The sequence below is a fragment of the Xiphophorus hellerii genome, chromosome 13, assembly GCF_003331165.1.
Source record: "Xiphophorus hellerii strain 12219 chromosome 13, Xiphophorus_hellerii-4.1, whole genome shotgun sequence".
NCBI classification, from domain to species: domain Eukaryota; kingdom Metazoa; phylum Chordata; class Actinopteri; order Cyprinodontiformes; family Poeciliidae; genus Xiphophorus; species Xiphophorus hellerii.
This window is the reverse complement of record NC_045684.1, coordinates 10,349,790-10,372,950: the sequence shown is the minus strand read 5'-3', so window position 1 is coordinate 10,372,950 and position 23,161 is coordinate 10,349,790. Positions and strand designations below refer to the sequence as shown.

General features: G+C 33.4%; 1 protein-coding gene across 3 annotated transcripts in view; it reads right to left on the bottom strand.

Annotated features, from left to right (window-relative positions):
* Positions 1 to 564: 564 nt before the first annotated feature.
* Positions 565 to 23,161, bottom strand: part of LOC116731947 (lymphocyte antigen 6B-like) — a 29,771-nt gene continuing 7,174 nt past the window's right edge. Inside the window, exons 1-3 of one of the 3 annotated variants that reach the window (XM_032581850.1) lie at positions 2,934 to 3,061; positions 1,174 to 1,284; positions 565 to 1,058 (exon numbers count right to left, since the gene is read on the bottom strand). In XM_032581850.1, coding sequence (XP_032437741.1) covers positions 817 to 1,058; positions 1,174 to 1,284; positions 2,934 to 2,985 — 405 coding nt within the window. In that variant the 5' untranslated portion in view covers positions 2,986 to 3,061 and the 3' untranslated portion in view covers positions 565 to 816. Of the gene's footprint in view, positions 1,059 to 1,173; positions 1,285 to 2,933; positions 3,062 to 4,116; positions 6,061 to 9,122; positions 9,234 to 23,161 lie in introns of those variants that run through there. The other 2 variants (XM_032581851.1, XM_032581852.1) reach the window with 2 other exon arrangements.

The following is a 23,161-nucleotide window of genomic DNA, read 5'->3' as shown; positions in this document are numbered from 1 at the left end:
ATTCATGAAAGTAAGAAAATCTGGATAATCTAACATGCCATCTGCACCTGATGTGTTTCTATTAATGTTTATGGCAAAGTAAATATTTGTTATAAATGGCAGAAATGTTTTTGTAACTTAGAATCTCACAAAACATCATGACTTTTGGGAAATTAGTAAAAATTAGTCTTTTAAATCATCCTATCTCTTCTTTTGTCTCAAAAACAAACAAAAGACAGTTTAGTTTTTCATTTTGACGTCAGTAAGACACACAGGAGGTGGAAGGTTCGAGAATAAAGTTGAAATGATAAGAAAATAAAGTTGAAATAATACAAGATTAAAGTAAAATTAAAGCGAGAATATAGTTTAAATAATGCGAAAATGAATAATTCAAAACTAAAGTTGAAATAATGAAAAAATTAAGTAAAAATAAGAGAATAAAGTCAATATAATACGAGAAAGAATTCAAAATGATGTGAAAATAAAGTCGGAATGATACGAGAAAACTTTACAAAGTAGTAAACACTCTACCAATCATCCTGTAGAGACCAAGTTAAGTAAAGCAAGTATTTATGAAACTGAGACTTTTAGGGTTTTTGTAGAGATGTATTTTATTTCAGAAGGTTAAATACATTTAGACTCAAAAATATTCAAACCTGCATCATGAAAGATTTACGAGCTCAACGTTTCCTTGAAACATCACATTGATCAACTTCCATGATCTGACGAGAACAAAGCCTGAACATATAAATGAGTAGATTTACTGCTTATAGATTTACATTGGATGGGGATTTAGTTTGAGAAGCTAACAGTAGCTGATAGCATGCTGTAATCTGATTACAACATGCTTCCCAGGAAGGAGGCCAGGACGGCTCCGGTGATGGCGGCGGTGAAGGTCATCTTGGTGGTGGGGGCGCCGCTCAGCGTGACGGGGTTGCACCGGTCCGAACTGCAGCAGGAGATCGTGGTGTTGTAGGTGACGCCCAGCAGAGTTGCCGACGTCGTTTTGTTGCAGCTAGCGTCGTTCACCCTGCAGCCCTGGTTGGTGAAGCCGTTGAAACTCGAGATGGAAGGAAAATCTGCAGGGAAAATGTAAAGTTTTCATTAATTTTGCGTCAGAAAACCCTGATGTGAGTGTGGCGTTACTGCTAATCATGAGCGAAACATTTTTTAAGCTTTAAGAAGGTTACTGACTGGCTTTCCCGGTGTAGCAGACCGTGTCGTTTCCGGTGCACGTCTCGTTGGAGGAGTTCAAGCAGAAGCCGAACACGCTAACGGAGCATTTGTTGCAGATCAGTGAATCCACTGAAAAAGACACAGAAACGTATTAAAGTTTAATTAAAACCTTAATTATCAAAGAGTAAAAACATCAAGATTATCTTGTAGATCTTTGCTAACTTTAGCTTTCAGCTCTAAGAAATGCTTCATCCTTGAGGAACATTTTATTCTATTGTTGAAATTTTTCTTGTTTACAATTAGTTTGAAATAGTTTTCTGATTTGAAGTTGAGTTTTGCGTAATGGTTTGAAATGAACTCTCATTGGTGGAGTTTAATTTCGTCCCTTTATTGTTTTTGGTTTCGCCTTAAAATGTCCGGCTGACTGCACCTTAATATGAGGTGTCGTCAAAACCAGTCAAGCACCACCTCAATAACTGTCGGATAATATTTAATCCACATTTTGAAGCCCTGCAAACAAAACAAAGTGTATTTTCATTTTTATTTTCTTTGCTTTAGTTTAAAACGTTGAGAATGGCATATTTTCTCATCCCTATTTTTAGAAATGTATGACGTCAGCTTATTAGTAATAATTTTAAAGTAACTGTTGGACCAAACCCTGTTTGAGGTGCAGCAGAAACAAATTCAGCCTCACCCTCTGCATACCTCAAATAATAAGTAACGTCTTTCAGGATTTTTCATTTTGTCATTTTGCTATTTCCAGATATTTCTACATCAAACTCTGCTACATAAAAAGCTGAAGTGGGTTATTTTAACAAATAAAATCTGATTATGAAATATCTTGATTCACACCTGGTACTAAAAGAAAATTATTCCTTCTACTTGTAGATTACAGTTGTGTTGCACTCCTGCAGTGGTTTAATTTCGCCTTGTGTTGAAGTTTCTGCCTAACACACTGCAAAAACACAAAATGTACCAAGTAATTTTAGTCTAGTTTTAGTGCAAATATCTTAGCACACTTGAAATAAGATAAAACTAACTCAAAAGTAACTTTTAACCAAGACACAGAGGCTTGTTTTAATAAATAATTCCTTATAATGTTGATGAAAATGTTCTAGTTCCACTGGCGCTGTTACCTAGCAACGCCAGCCAAGCCCAGCCCGTTGCCTAGCAACCCAGTTCTAGTTCCACTGGCAGATTATTTCATTAAAAACATGTAGAAAAAAAATGTCTTGTTATAAGTTAATTTATCTTCCAGTGGAACTAATACATTTTCATCAATATTGACCTAAATCAAGATCATATTTCTTGATGAAAAGTTACTTTTAAGTCAGTTTTGTCTTCTTTCCAGTGTGCTAAGATAGTCACACTAGAAACTAGACCAAAAATACTTGGTAAGATTTTGTGTTTTTGCAGTGTAGGCCCAACAAAGAAACAATGTAGACACAGTTATCTCTACAGGTTTTACTGATTAGAAAAATCTTCTGGTTTGGTCTGAATATTTTGAAAATAGAGACATGTTGTTGGAATACTGAGCAACTGTTTCTGAAAAGTAAACTTGGTTCAGATTGATTGTGTTGGATTGTGCCAACCTTTGACTACGGAAGCTGAGATTGGACGTTTTCCAGATATACTTTATGGTTTTCTTGCCATTAACTCATTATCTCTGCTTGACTCTTTTGAATAAACTGATTCTTATTTTTCAAACATTATCAACAATTATCATAAAAAGTTAATATGACAATATTACAATTCATTCAGCTGTAAATGTTTCTTACCCAGAGCCAAGGATGCAATGGCTACAACAAAACCAAAAAACAGTTTTCCCATCTTGATTCGGTGTTTGGGTTTTGGCTCAAAGATGAAAATAGAGTCCTAGACTATCAGAGGCTGCAGGAGGTCAGAAGTAACGAGTCAGTTGGTGAAGGAAGCAATTTATAAAAATATATAGCTGCAAGGTGTGGGATGAGTGGATTAGCATCTTTTGCTTTCTTTTGTACTTTTAAATAAAGGAGCGGCTGAGGGAGTGTGGAGCCTCAGTGGAGAAATATATGATACCAAGAACAACTTTATAAGAATCTGAAATGTTCTGATACTTTTTTAACAGTGTTTGTTTTATTTAGATAGAAGAAAAAATAAGATTAGATTCCTACTCATTTAGGAGATGACAAACCGATTAACTTTATTTGAAGAAAAAATTATTTCTCCTCTCGTTCTAAAAGATGTCTTAATAAAATTTGTGGTTGAGTTAAGAAAAAATTATATATATATATTAATATATATATATAATTTTTTTTAATTATGGAAGTTATACAAAGCTTTAAAATAATTGCTATGGGGAAAAAAAGAAAAAGAAAGTGAGCTGACATTATCGAAATTGTGAATTTAATATTTGGACTTTTTCTAAATAATTTCAGAAAAAGTGTAAAATTTGTCATAATTTATTCAAACTGGATTTTTGTCTTAGAAAAATTACTTTTTTATATTAATAGATTCATTAGTTGTGTTTTTTGTTTTGGTAAGATGTTGCTGGGAACGCTGGTATCACCAGAACCTGTGTACAGACGTTTCATAAAATGTTTTAAGGTTTTATACTGAACCTCTGTCTCTTTATACCAAACTAAATAACACAAGTGTAACTAAGAACTCCAAAGTGCTCCTAATGGTGAGTGTGTTCATATATAGATGTGAATTTTCTTTAATTTTTTACATGTATTTTATATTTGTATAAAAACTTCAGAACATTAATTTCACCCACTTTCAAATACATGTTTTTCTCCATGTCTGGTTATGTCCCGACTCAGTTATTCATCAAAATGTTGAATAATTTTAGATTTCTGACGTATATTTTCCATACAGGCGAGTCGTGTTTATGTCATACTGGAAGAGCTGGTCAATCTGGAAACGTCTCCATGGTGATTTTGTTTAGATAACACCTTGAAACAAATACTGCACAGCTCATTCTTTCCCATTTTCCAATTTTATTCACCTTTGTCAAATACAGTTTTACAAAGAAACATTTCACCTTAAAGTTTGATACAAATTTCTGATTTTGAAAATATTGAGGAAATGTCCACAGAAGGAAAAGCAACATAAAAAAGAGAAAGTTAACTGTAAATAAATGAGTACACTTTAAATGAAACACAACCTAAATATGCTGAACAAAACTTTTAAAAAAACATCTAAAAACTTTCATCCTACAGTTTCTGATCAACCGGTGTAAATGTATAACTTTGACACAAACATCAAGAAGTTAAATAAAGCTGATGGAGTCATGTGTTTTTTAAAATTATTAATAATTTTTAAGATAGCAGAAAAAGAAAGACGGGGCGCTAAAAAGAAAACAACCACCAACCAGAAATACAAAAAGAAATGTTTAAAGACCAAACCCGTTCTTTTTTGTTTCTACAGCATTAATTTTATTTTGAAATCAGCAGAAAGAAATACTTTGCAGATCTTATTCTAATCTTAAAACTAAAATATATCGTACTTTATGTAATATCTGTCATTAGCGTAGCTTAGCATGTTTAACAGCTAGCTCCTGAGAATGACAATTACTTATCTGTCGTTTTGTTTGCAAAAATAACCTGTTTTCTCTCTTAAATACTTGGAATATGTGTCACATTGCGATAGAAAGATGTGCGTTTTTTTCTATATTGTGAGCTAGCTAGTAAGCTAGCTGTTTTGTAAGTCACCGGTCAAGAAAATCTTAAATTTAAGATCGAGTTTCCAGTTTCTAACATAATGAATTGACGTAGAAATGCGTATTTAGCTCCTTTTTACTTTGAATTAATAATACATGTCATTAAAAACAAACTGCATTTTGGGAAACATCTGTTAGTGCATTTAGCTTACATTAGATTAGTTAATCTAACTCACCTAAACCAAACGCAGAAAACCTAATCCGGGTCTGAAAGTGTATTTGTGTGACCAGAAATAACCTGGCATGCCTTTTTAAAAAGATTAATAAAGAAAAATGGAATATATGTCACAAGTAAGACTGAAAGGCAAACTTTTTCTACATTCACAGAAAAGCAAACCAGCATTTTCCTACTTATTTTGGCTCCTAAGAAGAGAGTTAAAATCTTTTCAGCTAAAGCAAGAGTAAGTCAGAAGTATTTTAGTTTTTGGTTTCTAAGATTAAATGTAAACAAAGCTCATTTTTTCCCCCAAAATTAGTGCACCACCTCAAAAACAAATAGCATTTTGTTCTGTCATCTTACAATAGCTTAGCTTGGCCAAGCTAGTCAAGGTAATTGCTGAAAAACGGTTAAATATGTCTTTAAAAAAATCATTTTTGTGATAACATAAAACTTGATTTGTATTTTTTTAACTCTTGGTATTAATGTGTTGTTTGTGGATTTTCCTTTTCTATATTTAGGCAGAAGTAAACTAACAACTTCCTGTTTATTTTAGCTAAATATATCCAATCACCAAGGCTTAAATATGTTCCAACAAGAGCAAAATGTTTACATTTCAATACAAAATCAGAATTGTAAAAACAGAATTTGTAAAAGTTCAATTTGAATTTAACTTAATTTCCAGCTAACATTTTATTTTTGAGGGATTTAGGAACTTAAACGATTCAAAGATCACTTTAAAACATGCATGAAAAACAAAGGTCTAGTGCTAGAACATGTATCATGGTGCTATGTGTCTGTTAGCTCTTTTTTCTAGATTATTAAACCATGAAGTTGGCTGCAAGAAGAGAAAACATGGTGACAGCTGCCAGGCTGAGGGCGGAGGCACCGGGCAGGCCGGGCGCCGCGTTGCACAGGTCGGTATTGCAGCAGGTTTTGAGCATGGAGTAGATGGTGGTGTTGGAGGTGCCGGGCAAGTTCACGTTCTCCGTCTTGTTGCATTTTGCCAGATCAAGGCAGCCCTTCATTTTCATTTTCAAATCACCTGTAGAAGAATAAAAAACACAATTTAGGATTGACTATCAACCAGTAAATCTATTTTCAATCCGTTTCAATGAAAGTTGTTCAACTTGGGGCCTTTTTCTGTATTTAAGTCATGCATTTTAGTTGTTAAAAATAAAGTATTTGGGATTTTTTGTGTAACGTACAGAAGGCGAGAGCGGATATTTTCTGCATATACCTGTCCCCCAATGGTTTTCTCAAAAAAAAGAGTTAATTTTCTGATGGTTTGAGTTAAGTTTCTGATTTTTGTATGAGTTAATTGCCTGATGGTTTTCTCAAGATAACGCATTCATTTTCCAATGGTTTAATTAATTTTAATTAATTTTTTGATGGTTTTCTCAAGATAATGAGTTAATTTCCCATTGGTTTTCTTAAACCAATCAGTTAATTTCTGGTTGGTTTTCTCAAAATAACAAGTTAATCTATCAGAAGATGATAGTTGTGTGTTAACCCAGATTCCCTCCTCCTAATTTATGTCGTCGTGCTGCACATCGTGGTTTGCACAAAGACATGTGAGCCATTAAGACATGCATGAAGCGGCCATGCAGATGAAACCTTGTTTTGCTTGTTTCCTTCAGTGGCAAAGTGTTTAACTCCAAGTGACTGTAAATTTAAAACCATCACAGGAGACATAATTGCAAAAGAAAATGACAAGATTTTAAAATCTTGACATCCTTGTTTAGTAATTGTGAAGGTTTTTGTGAAGGAAAGGAAGTGAGGATGACTGGCAGGAACATGAATCAGAGAATTTATGGTAACCAGAATTCAAGTTGACATCCTGGTTCTGGTTTATATATGTGGAAAAAGTAATAATAATAAAATATCTGCTGACATTTTGTGAACGAACTAAATCAGGGTCAGTTTGTTTTTTTAAATTTGTAACTGCATTTCATGCCTTCACGTCTCCATTTTCCTCATTCTTACTTTGATTATGCACCTATAAACAAAACCACTTTATAGCCATGTGGTTGTTTAATTGATGAAAATACTTAACTACAACAAAAAATAAACAAATCAAGAGACATATAAATACTTAGATACTGTAAAATTATTTGTTTCAGTGTTTTTAAGCCAGTAGTACAACTTGATCATCTTCATGGTTTTTTTGTTGCTATTTATGGGACATTTTTTTAAGTGCTGTAAAATGCATTGATGTTATAAGCGTCATCTCTGTTTATTGCTGATAAGCTAGGAGAAACCTATAGAGATAAAATGTCAGTGGAAACAAGCAGAAAGCTGGTCAGCAGTAAAAAGAGGAGTTTGATTTAGGGCTGAAACGATTAATCGCAAAAAAGTCAAGTCAAAGTTTATTTATATGGAACATTTACAACAATCTCAGCTGACCAAAGTGCTTCACTATATCACAGGTAGATAAACAATAAAACAAAAAATAAAGTTTAGCAAAAATTATAATAAAGATAATTATAAATTTGGCTGAAAATACAAAAAAATTATAATATGAATAAAAGCCGAGTCAATTGATTTCAGCTGCAGCTGTTTCCCTCAAATTAAGTCCTAATTTCCAATCTTTTTTTGTTCAAGCTAGCTTGTTCTTGCTAGCTTGCTATATTAGCAGCCAGTTACTGACCGCCTACAGTCTTATAGCGCAAAGATGAGTCAAACTTTTCCTTGACAAAAGTCCCACAAGAAAATTAAAACTGTGGTAGGAGTAGTCCTACCACAACAAAACTTAATACCTGTTGTTATTTAAGGCCAACTTACATTTTTAAATGAATTTAAGACATTTTAAGGCCTTCATTTTACATACATAAATGCAAGACTCCCTGAAGACAGAAGATCAGAGAGTTGTAAACCCAAAATCATTGCTGAGCATAAAGAACCAAAATGGCTGCCTCATATTTGGGGGGCGAGAGGGAAACGTGATGACATCTGATGACTTCAGAAGTCATCATCTGAAGTGATAACTTCAGAACATTTTCTGAATATTCAGAAAATATTCTGTGGATCTTTTCTGAAAGTGCACTTCCTGTTACATTTGAGAGCAATCCACCTCTGAAATTAAACAAGTTTAAGGTTTTGCCCTGCAAAAACACTAAATCTTACCAAGTATTCCTGGTCTAGTTTCTAGCGTAAATATCTTAGTACACGTGAAATAAGACAAAACTAAATTACAAGTAACTTAGGAAAACATAGAGGCTTATTTTAAGTAAACAATTCCTAATAAAACAGTTCTAGTTCCACTGGCAGATAAATTAACTTAAAACAAGACATTTTCCTCATGTTTTTAGTCACATAATCAGCCAGTGGAACTAGAACTTGGTTGCTAGGTGACGGGCTGGCATGGCTGCCGTTGCTAGGTGACAGCTCCAGTGCAACTAGAACTTTTTCATCAATATTAAGGAATTATTTATTTAAAACAAGTCACAATATCTTGTTGAAAAGCTACTTTTGAGTTAGTTTTGTCTTATTTCATACTTTTCTTTGTATTCTTATTTTTAGCAGGATACAGAGGTTTGTTTTAAGTAAATAATTCCTTAACATTGATGAAAAGATACTTTTTCCATTGGCAGATTATTTCACTTGTAACAAGACATTTTTCCCATGTCATAAGTTACTAGTTACTAGTATTTTTCCATCAATATGAAGGAATTATTTACTTAAAACAAGTCTATTTCTTCCCGAAAAGTTACTTTTAATTTTGAGTATAACAAGATATTTGCCCTAGAAACTAGACCAAAGTTACTTGATAAGATTTTGTGTTTTTTGCAGTGTGGAGTGTCCTTGACAAAGCATTGGTTTAAATCCAGCTGAGATGCTCTTACTGTTCAACATGGTCGACTAAAAATGTTCCAAAATTCCTCCACAGTAATAAAAACGACCAGCTGCTGCAGCCGCAAAGGCCGGCCCAACCAGTTACTGGGTATGAGGAAGAACCGGTGGGGCTAATGCTAGGAAACCATACCACCATGTTCTGTTGATAAACATTTCCTTTAAAAACAAATTAGTCACCCAACAGATCAGGAATGCAGTTGTGAATGTCTAAGAGATTATCACATGGCGAGACGTTTCTGAGGAGTGACTCACCCGTTCCCCCTTCGCCGCTGAAGCAGTGCTGCCCGACGTCACATGTGGTTTTTGTGGTGAGGCAGAGGTTCCACAGGCCGATGCTACATTTGTAGCATTGAAGGTTTTGACCTGTTAGGTTTGAGGAATCAAGGATTTGGGGAAAGACAGAAAGGAGGAAGAAGGAAGATGGAGAAAAAATGTTTACTTGTAAATAGATCAGCAGCAGATTGTACAGCGAGTTACTGACAACAGAGGGGAGCCACATATTTGGATCAGAGCAGGAAATAAACAGGTTTCATTTAAAAAACAAAAAGGAGGAAGAGAGCAGAAACTCTCAGTCTTTTAAAAAGTAACTAAAGTATGAAACCATAACAAACCTGTCACAATAAACACGGACATTATTTGAGACAAAACTTATAAATTATTGGTTCTCAAAATGTATTAATCGCATAATTAAAAATTATTTTTGAACATGCTTTGATTTAAACCAGGGTGTCCAAAGTGCGGTCCAGGGGCCATTTGTGGCCCTCTGGATGATCTGCTGTGGCCTCCCAACCACAGTTCTAGAGGCAAATGGACAATTTAAAAATTTCTTTTAGATTGAAAAATTTTACTGACAAATAAAATCATCTTAAAATTACAAAAACTTGGTATAGCACAAGTTTCTTATTCATTTACTAGGTTTTTGTATTATAGGACCACAAAACATCCAGTAACTTAATTTACCTCCACCATAAAAAATAAAATAAAAAAATTATTAGAAAACATTCCTGAACCTTTTTATTTTTTGCATCTAAAAAAAAATCTTACATTTGCTTCAATAAAATCTTTATTAAAATAATAAATGTGACCAAATTTTTTATAAATTTTTTTTATGAAAAAGTTTGGACACTACTGATCGATCTAAACTTAATTTAATTGTAGCTCTGGTTGTTTGTTTAGGATTATCTCCTGCTGGTGATGAACCTCCACAACATGATGCCGCCACCACCATGCTACACATAGCATTCTGAATGTATTCCTGAAAGTTCACCTTTGGCCTTCAATGACCTTCTTCACCTTTTTTTATAACATACTTTAAATGGCGCCATAGCTTTTTCTATGTCTCTCTTCATTGTTAAGTATGTATTATTCTGTGTTCTTGCTCTCTTATCTGCTTGCAGCACACTTACATAACCGGAGCATAAGACTGGCAGATAGTGTTGGATAAACTGATCATGAGAAGGTGCAGAGAGAGAACTAGATAAAAACCAAATGCAAACTCCATTATTTGTTTCACTTGCTGTCATCCTTAAGATGTGCTCAGTGAAGCCCTGCGCTGAACGATGACGGATCTAAACTGAGTTTGTACTACACACTGCATCTTTGGGTATTAAATCTTTTTAAATATGACTAATAATCTCCTTATTTCTTAAGTTTGAATGAAAAATAAATCTCAGGGTCTGGTCTCGCCTGTAAAAAGATCTTGCAGACTAAAACAGAACTTCATAAAGTTTTATGTCTACTAATTTTCTTGAACAGAACCATGAGACTGGTAGAGAACAACTGGATTTATATATAGGTTAGATAAATAACAAAGAAAGTCTCTGCTTACGGATTGGGTGTCTAGCTCTGATGAGAGCTAACTAGCCATTTACCTAACTGTCAAAATAGCTAGAAAAACATCTAGTTAGCAATCTATGTAGCTAGATAGATAGCTAGGTGACTTCTGATGGGAGCTAGCTAACCATCTAGATAGGTATATAATTAGCTAACTATCAAGATAGTTAAAAATGGCACAACTAGCTAGGTAGATAACTAGGTGATTTCTGATGGGAGCTATTTGGCTATCTAGATCGTTGAGCCTTTTCTGGCTAACTATTTAAAGAGCTAGCTAGACAGTTTGCTAACTGTTTGCTAACTGTCTAGCTAGCTATCTAGATAGTTGAGCCTTTTCTGGCTAGCTAGCTAGATATTCATCTAGCTAGCTAGATGAATCTAGCTAGCTAGCTTATTCATTTCTATCTAGCTAGAATATCTAGCTAGCTAGATATTCATCTAGCTAGCTAGATAACTAGGTAGCTAGACAGATTGCGTTTTGTTATTTTGTGTTGTTGAGAGTTACTGGGGGTTTAGCAGAAGGATTACATTGTTTCACATTCGGGTTTTTCTTCATTCCACAGAGGAGTTTCATCCTCCTGGTAGCCGGAGGCCAAAAAGGTACATCAGGGTCAGGATGATCTCTCTCGAAACTGAAGCCTCTGTGAACTGTGTCATGGAAATGTTTCTTGCTATTCAAGTTTTACTTGTGGACACAGTTTATTACATGAACCTGACATAAAAAAAACGCTCTTACTCCAGATCTGTAATTAAATTCCCAGAGGCCAAGAAACAGAAAATATATCCAGAGAAGTTTTAAGACTTTAAGGTTTCTTTAAAAACAAATTATGGCATTAAAAGGAAGATATGCTAGCATGTAAAAGATCTAAAAACACACTGATGAGCTCAAGATAAAACTCAGTTTGGGATTTCCCAAGATAAAACATTTCCGTGTTGGATTTGTTACAAATTTAGAAGCAGGAAGCAGTGAGACGAATCAGCTATAATTACATTAAAAACTGAAGTTGAACTCTAAAGACCATAAATAAATAAAACACCTGGAGCCATGAAGCTCTTAATACCACAATAGATAGAGGAAAATGTTTTATTTAACAAGTAATTCATCCTGATCCAAGTTTTGATTGATGTTGGATTAAAATAAACGATTAGTTGCCGTTTGTTTAGAAAAAAATCAAAATTTTACTCATGAGTTGCAAATCGTTTTGGTTTTTTTCCACTGACAAGCAACCCAGTGGGTTTAACACTTGATACATTTCAAGTGTTAAAGCATGAAATTGTTGCTGTTTTTACAACAAAAGGGCCTTTATAAACTAAAAAGTAAAAACATTTACAATTTGTTTCCTTCCTCTGAGATCAAACTTTATTTTTAAGTTCATCTTAAGCAGAAGTTACTTCAGAAACAGATTTTAACTTTGGTGCTTCAAACCAGCCATGCAGTTTTCAATTCCCGATCATTTACTGCCCTTCTTGCCCCTCCTTCCTGTTCAGGTGCTGGTGAAGGACAAAAACCTTTAAAACAAACTGGATTGAACTGGTTTTACTGTCAGGAAGAAGTACGGAGAATGCAGCTTTTCTGGCTGCCGACTTTTCACATTCAGTGACTTTAACACCTTTTGTTAAAGCAATGAAACAATACAACCTGATTTCATCTCACATCTCGATGTTTGTGTCCAAAATATGCAAATTTAGGGACAAACACAGAACTTTGTGTTGCTAAAAGGTTCAATCAGGGGTGTCCAAAATGCGGCGCATGGGCCAGCTGTGGCCATTTGATTAATTCTGTGAGGTCTCCGATCAAAATTTGGCTCTATCAAATTTTCCATGGAGAGTTTTTTATCTTCTTAAACCGTGAACGTTAAGTAAAACACCGGTTTTTATTTAATGTTGTTGCAAGTTTTTATTAAAAATTATACACATTAGTCCATTATATTTGACTGAATATAATGGATTTAGTCAAATATAATGACTAAATCCATTAGTCATCAAAAAACTTTTCATCAACAAAAATTGCTGATGAAAATTCACATTTTGGGAGTAAACTAGAAACATTTCATAGACTATAAAAATGGAGAACAACAAGGCCAAATAATCGTAAATGTAAAATGTTAGATGTGTTATTTATTGTTGTGCAGGCAAAAAAGATTTAAAAGATTATATTTTTGAGATATTAATTTGGGAAAAAGGAAAATTTTGGCACCTGAATGCTTTCAACTTGTGGATTTTGACTAAAAGTTTGGTCATCCCTGGATTAAATAATCTGACTGTAAAATCATAAAAATCCTCGACTATAAATATGAATTAAACAAAGTTTTTTTTGTAAAGTTGCTTTAAATATAAAACATATTTTATCAGCTGGTGAACCAGAAAATAATACAAACTGAACCATAGCTACATTTCTTTTTAATTCAGGATTTGTCACTGCCGCCATTTTGAGCTGCTCGTTGCCACGTTTACGGCCATGTTTGACACATTGTGTGCTTGACCAAACACAGATAACAAAACTGCATGTCTTAGCGGAACCAGTCGGCCCAGTTATCATCTCAGCGTCTTGTGACTGATGGAAAGTACGTCATCAAACAAAAGAGTTACAGACTGTTCCTTCCTTTGTGACCCTTTGTTCTGATTTATGAGTCAAAGATACAAATGGTGCACTACTTAACCTTAAGCATGATTGTTTTTCTTTGGTTTATTCACAAATATTAAAATTTCACTGTATTTCTACAATTTCTTTTATTAAAATAACCCAAGCTCAAGTTTCAGAGTTCCACATTTATTTGGCTGAAATGATTTAGTCAAATAAGCACAAAGCGAAAAACACAAAATCTTACCAAATACTTTTAGTCTAATTGCTTGTGCAAATATCTTAGCAAACTTTAAACAAGATAAAATAACTTAGAAGTAACTTTCAAGCAAGATAGAAAACAATTCCTTAATATTGATGGAAAAATATTAGTACCACTGGCAGATAAATAAACTTATAACAAGACATTTTCCCATGTTTCTAGTGAAATAATCTGCCAATGGAATTAGAACTGGGTTGCTAGGTGACGGTTTGAGCTTCGCTGGCGTTGCTAGGTAACGGCACCAGTGGGACTAGAACTTTTCATCAATATTAAGGAATTATTGGCCTAAAACAAGGCTCTATATCTTGTTGAAAAGTTACTTTTAAGTTAATACGCTTGAAATAAGACAAAACTAAGATACTCGCACTAGAAACTAGACTAAAAATACTTTTTGTGTTTTTGCAGTGTGTATCAAAGTTCAGTGTGTCGCCCAGAAATTTCAACACAGCGTGAAATAATCTGCCAATGGATCTAAAACGTTTTCATCAATACAAAAATATATTGAGGCCTGCAGTGTAAATGTAACCAAATTAATATATCATCAAGTTATGAATTAAACGCAAAAGGATTTTAGATTTATTTAAAGAAATCAGTGTTTCGGCTGTTTCTGGATTAGTTCATTCCAGATTTGTGTTGCATAGAAGCTGATCTTTAATGTGTTTTGGTGCCAAGCTGTTTAGTGATTTATAAACTAAAGTGTTTTAAAATGTATTCGCTGAGCTACAGACTTTCTGGTTCTTGGAAACTTCAGAGTGTAGATCAGGAACTGAAATAAACCCGACAGAACGCAAGCCGGTCCAACTTCATACCAGTCAAGACGAAGCGGTGAAACACTTTCAGTGTCACTTTTAAAAGTACGTTTTGTGAAGAATGGATCACAGAGTTCTGGACAAAAATGTAAAAAACACTTTAAAAAATGAAATGTTTTATCTGAATGCAGTCATAATGGATGAATGAAGCAATGGCTGATGGGAAATGTTGTGATTAAAATATGGACAAAATAAACCAAAACAGTCGCAAACTATCCTGATTTTATTTATTTTTTATTTTATTTAGTCATGGTGAAGTAAACACTGTTGAGCTGTACTTGAAATACTGACTTTAAATTTCTAAAATGTTAAACTTTGATTATGAGAACAAATTTATAGTTATCATTTCCTAACAATAGACCTTTAACAACCTTTGATTATTGGAAACTGTTAATTAAATTATTCATTTTTTATATTTTTGTGGTAAAATACGACACAGGGAACTACTTCTGGAGAAAACAATAAATGAGTTGTAAAAAACAAAACGAAAGGAGTTAAACTTGGACCCGATTGAAGGATAAGTAAGTGCTGCACTTCTTGGAAACTTGACGAGGCCTTCAAGGAAAACACGTAGATATGAAATCCGGTCCAACTTCATACCACTGATGAGACAAAAAGATGTTTTTTTAGTGCGACTGTCACTTAAAAAGTTTATTTTGTGAAGAATGTAGCAGCTTAAGCTTTGGGGCAAAAATGTGACTGAAAACTGTAAGAAACTGAAATGTTTTCTTCATGTTTTGTGTTTTAATGTCGTCACAGAAAGTTTGGGCCTTAAAATGTGGAGAATTTAATCAGATATTTTAGAAAAGTATAAAAGAAATATTTTGCTTTTTTATTATGCTTTATGTATAACAAAGTGAAGAAATAAGTTTTTGCTTACAAAGACACTTTTTTTATGTTTACATTTTGTGTTCTTACCAAAAGCAGGAATTTAAATATTGTTTATTTCTGTTTTTGTTTTTTAGCATTGTGTGTATTTTTTTTCTTTTTTCCCTTATGTATATAAAATTTAAAAACGACAAACTGTTGGAATAATTTATTTAAAATGTAGATTTTAAAACTCCTGAGTTCAAGAGCTTTTTTTAAAAGTCAACCCTAATTTTAATATATTTTACTTTTTTTTCCATCTTTTAAATTAGTCATAATCGATAATTATTCAACCTTTCTGGAAACCTTTTTTATTTAACTTTGCTGATTTTTCCCTTATTTTTGCTTCAGTTCTTTAACCAGCAAAAAAAAGTGACGATACTGAAAAAGTGGAAGACAAATAAACAACAAACCACCCAAGTGAAAACAACCTAGAGGAAATAAACAATATCTGAGAGTAAAACCAGAGTCGTGCATCCTTTGGTTTATTTTAGGTTAAACAAACAGAAATGATTCATTAATTAATCAGATTTCCAATCCATCACAAGACAAATGACCATGAACACATTAATTCATAAGAACATTTAGAAACTAACTAATCAGTCACAGGAAATGTGTGGAAACAGTCAAATCAATTGAAATACAAGCAGAACTATTGATCAGAAAACCCGATTCCCCCCATGCAAGATGTAAAGATCAATACTTTGATCATTTTTCCTTTACATTTTCAGAAGTTGGCAGATGTTTTCCTTTAAAATACTATAATTTCTGTTATAATACTTGTTTTATCTCATCTCACTGTAATCTGACCAAGTATTTTGGTCTAGTTTTGAGTTTAAATCTCTTAATACACTTCAAATAAGACCAAACCAACTTACAAGTAACTTTTCCACAACAAATGGGAGCCTTTTAAAGTAAATAAATAAAGAAAATAAGTAAAGTAAATCAATAAAAAAAACTATTGATTTAAAGAAAATACTATCCCCTGGCAGATAAATTAACTTAAAACAAGACATTTTCCTCATGTTTTTATTAAAATAATCTGCCAGTGGGACTAGGACACGGTTGCTAGGTAACGGGCTGGGTTTGACTGGCGTTGCTAGGTAACGGCGCCAATGGAGCTAGAACTTTTTCATCAATATTAAGGAATTATTTATTTAAAACAAGCTGCTATATCTTGCTGAAAAGTTACTTTTGTCTTATTTCAGGTGTACTAAGTTTTGTGTTTTTGGAGATTTTCTTTTTTTTTTTAAAAATGGGGAAAATCTTGTTACAATTTAAATAATCCACCAGTTGAATTAGGCATTTTTAATCAATATTAAGTAGTTATTTAATTAAAACAAGCTCCTATACATTACTGAAAAGTTACTAGTAAGTTAATTGTGTCGTTTTTCAAGTGTACTTATGAATTTGCACTTAAAATTAGATTTTGTGTTTTTGCAGTGCTGCTTGTGCCTCTAAATTTAAGCAGCAAATGTTTTTATTATTGTTGTGGGTTTTTCCACAGCAGTGCATGTCATCTATCAGATCTTTAAAACAAATAAACATTTGCTTATGAAGTAAACTAAAACTAATTAAGTTGCTTTGTACTTCTTGACGGTTAAAGTACTTGATAGTTAAAGTACTTGATAGTTAATGTACTTGCATATGAAAGTTGAAGTACACCCGTGTTTCTGTGAAGGATCGTGATTCATCGCTCGCTGCGCCGGTTTTAGCTGCACCCAGGCTTTTGTCAGTCACTGCGTTCAGTTCCTGCTTCTCCTCGTAATGTCGCTTTAAATGTAGAAAATGTTCTTATGTAATAAAACTTTGATTTCCTCCAATCGTACGAATCCATCACAAGACGAATGTGATGGATTCGTACGATTGGAGGAAATTGTACGAATTTAGAAACTCACAGCTAAAAACACTTTTTACTTTAAAGGTACTGTTATAATTAGTGTTGTATTATCTCTGCATGCTTTTGAGTCTAAATAAGTAACAAGTGGAGCTTAAATTAAGGATTTTTAAAAATAAAAATCTGAAAAGTGTGGTGAGTCAATATTTTTGTTGAATCACCTTTATTGGAGGAAATGTCACATTTAGAAACGGGAAGTCGTCTTTGCATAATATCTCCAGCTCAGATTGGGTGGGAGGCAGATGAACATCAAATTTCAAGTTGAATTTAGCAGTACAAAATTGGACTTTGACTAGGCCATGAATCTAAACCATTCCATTGTGTCTGAGTTTTTGTTTTTCTTTCTTTTAGCTTCCCTGTCTGCTAAATGAAAGGATCCCACAGCATGATGCTGCCACCATGTTTGTATTTTCATTCTCATGTAACCCGAGTATTTTGGTCCAACTGGACGACTTATTTTATCTTTTTGCTGCTGATGATTTATTTCTGGAGCGTGTAAATAATATCCGTTTATTCGATTTTTAGACTTAAACTTATTCTATTGTCTTTGAACAAAGAGAGTGAGACTGGCACCAGAGCACAAAAAGAAAATTAAATAGATTAAAGAAAACAGAACAATCACAAGTATAATATACAATATTATATACATTATATACAAATATATATACAGATAGTATATATCTGTATATATACAGATATATATTATATATATATATTGCTAAATATATTTAGCTTTGCATTTTAAAGTCTTATTGATGGGATTATCTTTTTAGTAATGTTTGTATGATTTCAGAAAATCTGTTTTTCGAGACAAAAAGTAGTCCATAGAATATATTTTTAAAAAATAATAAAATAAATAAAAATAAAACATTCACTGAGACATCTGTGGTGTGAATAAACAAATATAAAATATTGACAATATTTATGACTTAATCTTGTTTTGCAGTCACTGAAACATTTAGTTATTTTAACTAAAGTCCAAACTATCCAGAAACTGATTAGTTGATTTAATGCGATGAAAAGTAAAGAAGTGAATTTAAAGCTTTTGCAACCAAGTTCAAGTTTATGAATGAGTCTACATTCGCTCTAATGTAGGTGAAACACAAGAAAACAAAAATAATGTAATTTTCTTTATATGTTTGTTATTTTCTGAGCAGTGAGATGAAAACAGTGTCAGGTGCTTTCGGGTTGCTGGACCCGCCCCGGTGCCCAGCAGGACCTCAGCCCTCAGCAATGCAGCCGGACGAGCCGCATGCCTCTCCTTCCTCTACAGTCTCTGGATCCGGTCGGACCCGCTCCGGCACGCCTTCGTGTCTCGGGCCGGGTCCAAACACGCTCTGACGCAAAGCGAGCTTTGTTCCCCGAGACGTTTCTTTGAAAACCAGGCACATAGTTTCCCCGAGGCGGAAATTCATTGTTTGTTTCTCACCAGATGATCAGAGGATTTTCTCAGTTTGTTACATTTACTTTTTTTTAAAATTACTTTTATGAGTATTTTTACTCTTACTTGAGTAAAATTTCTGAATTTACCCACTGAATGAAAAACAAACATGTTTTAACCAAAAAATCACCATAAACAGACACAAACCTGCAGTTTCTGTTAAAGTTTAGTTTGTTTTTTATTAAATTTACTCTCAGCTTTGAAAACTATTTATTTTTGCCTAATTTTGTTACTTATATGAATTATTGTCATTTTGATCTTTAAAACACCCAAATTTCTCCTTAACTTTATATTTTGGTTTCGTCTGATGATGTAATTATTAAATGATAATTTGTTCAGTTACTTGAATAGACTTTATACCAAATACTTTCTTACTCTTACTTGAGTAATTTCCTTTTCCTTTTACTTGAGTAAAAATATGTTGTAGTGCTGCTCTTACTTGAGATACTTTTCTCCCTACCTGTAGTTTTTCTTCACCCGTTTACATTTAAGCAGAAACAAATATAGCAACATTTTTACAGAAACTTTTCAACTTTATGGATGTGAAAGCCTGAAATCATCCCGTCTGTTTTATCTACCCTTTAAAATCCTCCACAGTGTTTTAATGTTAAGAAAATGAGATTAATTTTAGATTTTACTGGAAAGTTAAGACGTCATTTCCAGAACCTTGAAACAGGAAGAGACATTCCTTAAATAACAAAACTTCTTAAATTAGAAAATGGGCTGGGCAAGTTTTTTGTTGTTGTTGTTTTGTATAAAAACATTTAAACCTTTTTTTTTTTTTTTAAATATCCAAACAAAACAAACCGACTCATTTTATTTTATTTTAAGCTAAATAATATAAATAATCATATGATACTCCTAATTCCTGAGAATTAAACCGTCTTCATTAACTTTACACTGTTCAATGAAAAGCCATTCTTAACTTTATTTGCATTAAAACTTTACTTATAAACTAAACAGAAAATGTTTTAATTTTTATTCTGTTAAGAGTTGTAAGCTTTGAAAACTCACTTCCACCAGAACTGACTTTAAAATGAAGATGAACTAAAACTGTATTAATTTTTAACTGTTTTTGATTCGGTGGTTTTAAATACATTGTTTTGTATTTATGTACTGATTAAACTCTTCAATTAAGATGAACTTTTAAAGGTGTTTCTAATGACGGATGATGTGAATTGGCTACAAACACTATAAAGCAGGAATCAGTTTGTCTTGATCTGTTTTTTTCTATCATATAAAACAACAAATAAATGTTTAAATACTCAGAAATATTAAATTGCGAGCATGACAACCACATAAACAGCTACAGAAGTAAAGTAAATAAGTTTAGAGGCCTGGTTGGTGTTACTGGATTGGGCCGGTTCTTCTACCATTTCCTGTTAGTTTCTCTGTAAATAACAATAAGTTCTTCCACGAACAATTCGCTAAGCTGCGGGATTCCCCAAGGCTGGACGCTCGGCCCATTTCCATTTTAATCAGTCTTTAAAAGCCTCGTCATTATGACCTGTTGTTTTTATTTATGTGTGTAAGGAAACACTTTATACATAAATCATATATAAAAGTTTTTAATTGTCATTTTTTGCATTAGGAAGAATTAAACATTTTCCATTTGTAGATAATTTATTTTGTAACACCATCGAGGTGAAGTCATCAGTTGTCAAGCAGGACTTAGAAATGTTACCTGGGTGAACTTAGTTTATCCACTGAAAGGCCCTCCATTATGGCTTCATGCTTATTTAATACAGTGGTTCCCAAAGTGTGGGGCGCGCCCCCTAGGGGGGTCGCAGTGCCATTGCAGGGGGGGGCGCGGGAAGCGGTACGGATGAATGAAAAAAAAAACCAGTTACACAAAAGTGTTTCACTGTAAAGATGGTTTGTAGTTTGTTTTGTTGCAACCTGAAGTGTGAAATAAACTTTAATGGAGTTTGAAAACAAAATATGTGTGTCGGTTTATGTCTGGTTGAACGATGTGTGAGCCCAGTTGATTTTGTTTTCTTTTTGGGGTGATTTTATTGTAATCCATAGGGGGGCCCAGAAAATCTTTGGGAACCACTGATTTAATAAATGATGACAAAGTTGAAACTTTTGTGTAGTTTTGAAAACTTAAACTTGGATTAGAATAATTTCAGAACCCAATAAAGATCAGATTTATATAATTACACCCAACATTAACAAAGGGTGTACTTTCTTTTTGTATGTGGAGAGAAGTCTAAATAAAAACCATTTCTGCTTCTGATAAAAGGTGTGGCACCAATGAGTTCTTGGTGTTATGCTTCCCCCTGGTGTTCAGTCAACAGAACTGCAAGCTACAAAACTAAAATGAACTCTTCAGAGAAAAAAAACATAAAAGACAGCCAAAATAAAAGCAGATACAGTTAAATTAATTACAATAAAATAAAGAAGAAACTAAATGACCAGTTTAAGTCATGATCAAACCAAAAGTGAATAATTTTGGCTGCTTTTAGGCACCTTGAAAAACAATAATGCATCTGTTAAACCTGAGGGCTTTGGTGTTGCAAACACTGAAACGGTTTGCTTCCTGTTGAAACAGGCGCTGTTTTGGGTGTCAACATATTTGTTTCTGTGTTCAGATGAAGCCCAGAGGGATTGGATCCCAACATCCAAAATAATCCAGTAAAGTTTGACTCTGAGAATGAGCTGTGAGGAGACGGAGAGGCGCTGCATGAGTCAGACTGTGGAAACATTTTAGGTCCAGTCAGTGGGTAAACAAGATCATCACGTGAAATGTTAAGCAAACATCGTTTCCAAAGCTTCTTTGGAGAGGAAATAATTATGTGTACATTGCAATTAAAAAAAACAAACAGAGGTAATTTAATCTGCATTGGTGCTGATTAAATATTTTGTTTTCTTATTTGATTAAATAATTATTGAAGATTAGAAATCTATTTTTTTTAAAAAGAAGTTTTTCTAAAATTGATGAAAATTTAAGACAAAAGCTTTTCCTGAAACATCTTTGGAGAAATGTTTACCAAACACGGTAGTGGCAGGATCATGCTAAGGGGTTTTTGTACTTTATTTTGTTAATGTTAATGAAAATATAATTAGTTTCAAATATCAGCCAGTTTTAAATCTGTGGGCTTCACTGAACAGAAATTAAATATCCTCATAATCTGACAGATTTGTTTGAATATTTGTTAAATTAGTTTGCTAATAGATTATCTGTACAGAATATATTTCATGCTAAAAGTTAAAACTGAGATGTTTTATAATAGAAAACTATAAACTGCACTACAACCACACTGCAAAAACACAAAATCTGACCAAGTACTTTAATCTAGTTTCTAGTGCAAATATTTTGTACACCTAAACCTGTCACAATAAGAAATAAATCTATTAGTAGCACGATAAATTAAAATTTACTCATTATTGTTTTCTCTTTCTAACAAAAACTTGTGGATAAAAATTTTCAGTTTGGTGTTTTGGTCTCAACTGGATATTTTTTGAAGGTTAATTTTGTACACAGAGACTAAATAATTCATTTCATTTGTCGTTTCTTTTGTTTTGTTTATTTACAAGTAACATTTCTGCAACATATAGTAGCTTGTTTTAGTTAAATAATTCATTAATATTGATCCAAACAAGGTAATAGCTCCACTGGGAGTTTATTACACTTATAATAAGACATTTTTTCCATTAAATTAAAGAATCTACCAGCGGAACTAGAAGTTTTTAAATCAATCCATATTAAGGGATTAATCAATATTAAGGGATTATGTACTTAAAACAAACTCATATTTTTCAGAAATGTTGCTTATGAGTAACTTTTGACTTACTTCAAGTGAATTAAGAGATTTGCAGTAGAAACTAAAGTACAAACACAATAAAGCAGCAACAAACTAAACTGTTTTTAAGTAACTAGACATAAAGTACAACCAAGGCTTCCTCAGAAGAGCTACTAAATCAACAGCCACCTTGTTTTCTTATTCCCTCTCTGGAAAAGTCGTGACATAACAACCTAAAAGTTACCCGGAGGTGAAACTTTGTGCTTATTTTTCTGGCAGTCGTTGTTTGGGGAAACCTCCCAGTAGCCTGTGACATTGTTTAGCCAACATGGCTAAAACCATCCACTTCCCTAAACCTGACCTCCTCATCAATTCTCATGTCATTTTCGCCATTTGTGACTCAATCTTCTGTCACAAAGTAACATATTTAGGCTCAGCAATGCGAGAGTGAGGTCAGTGCCCTCTGACGGTGTGAAATATGAGAACGAGTCAAGATGGTGGAAGGAATCCCAGGAACAAAACCGGGACACAACGGATGCAGGACAAATGGTATATTTGAAGCTCCTCTGCGTTTAGGGAATTTGAGAAAACAACTTTTACAAGTTGAGGAATTTTTCAGGCAAGCTGAGACATGATTCACTGATTTTAAAGAGTGTGGAAAAAAACCTGCACCGAACCTCAAACCCGATGCCTCACCCTGATCTGCAATAACAGCATTAAAGTGAATCCAGCAGAACACAGGCTGCAGAAAAACCTGAGCTCCGTGTTTCATCAGTCAGTTACTCACATTGGATCTTTAAAGAAACATATAAAGGTTAAACTGACTCTTCACTGATTACACAAACTGAAGTTAGC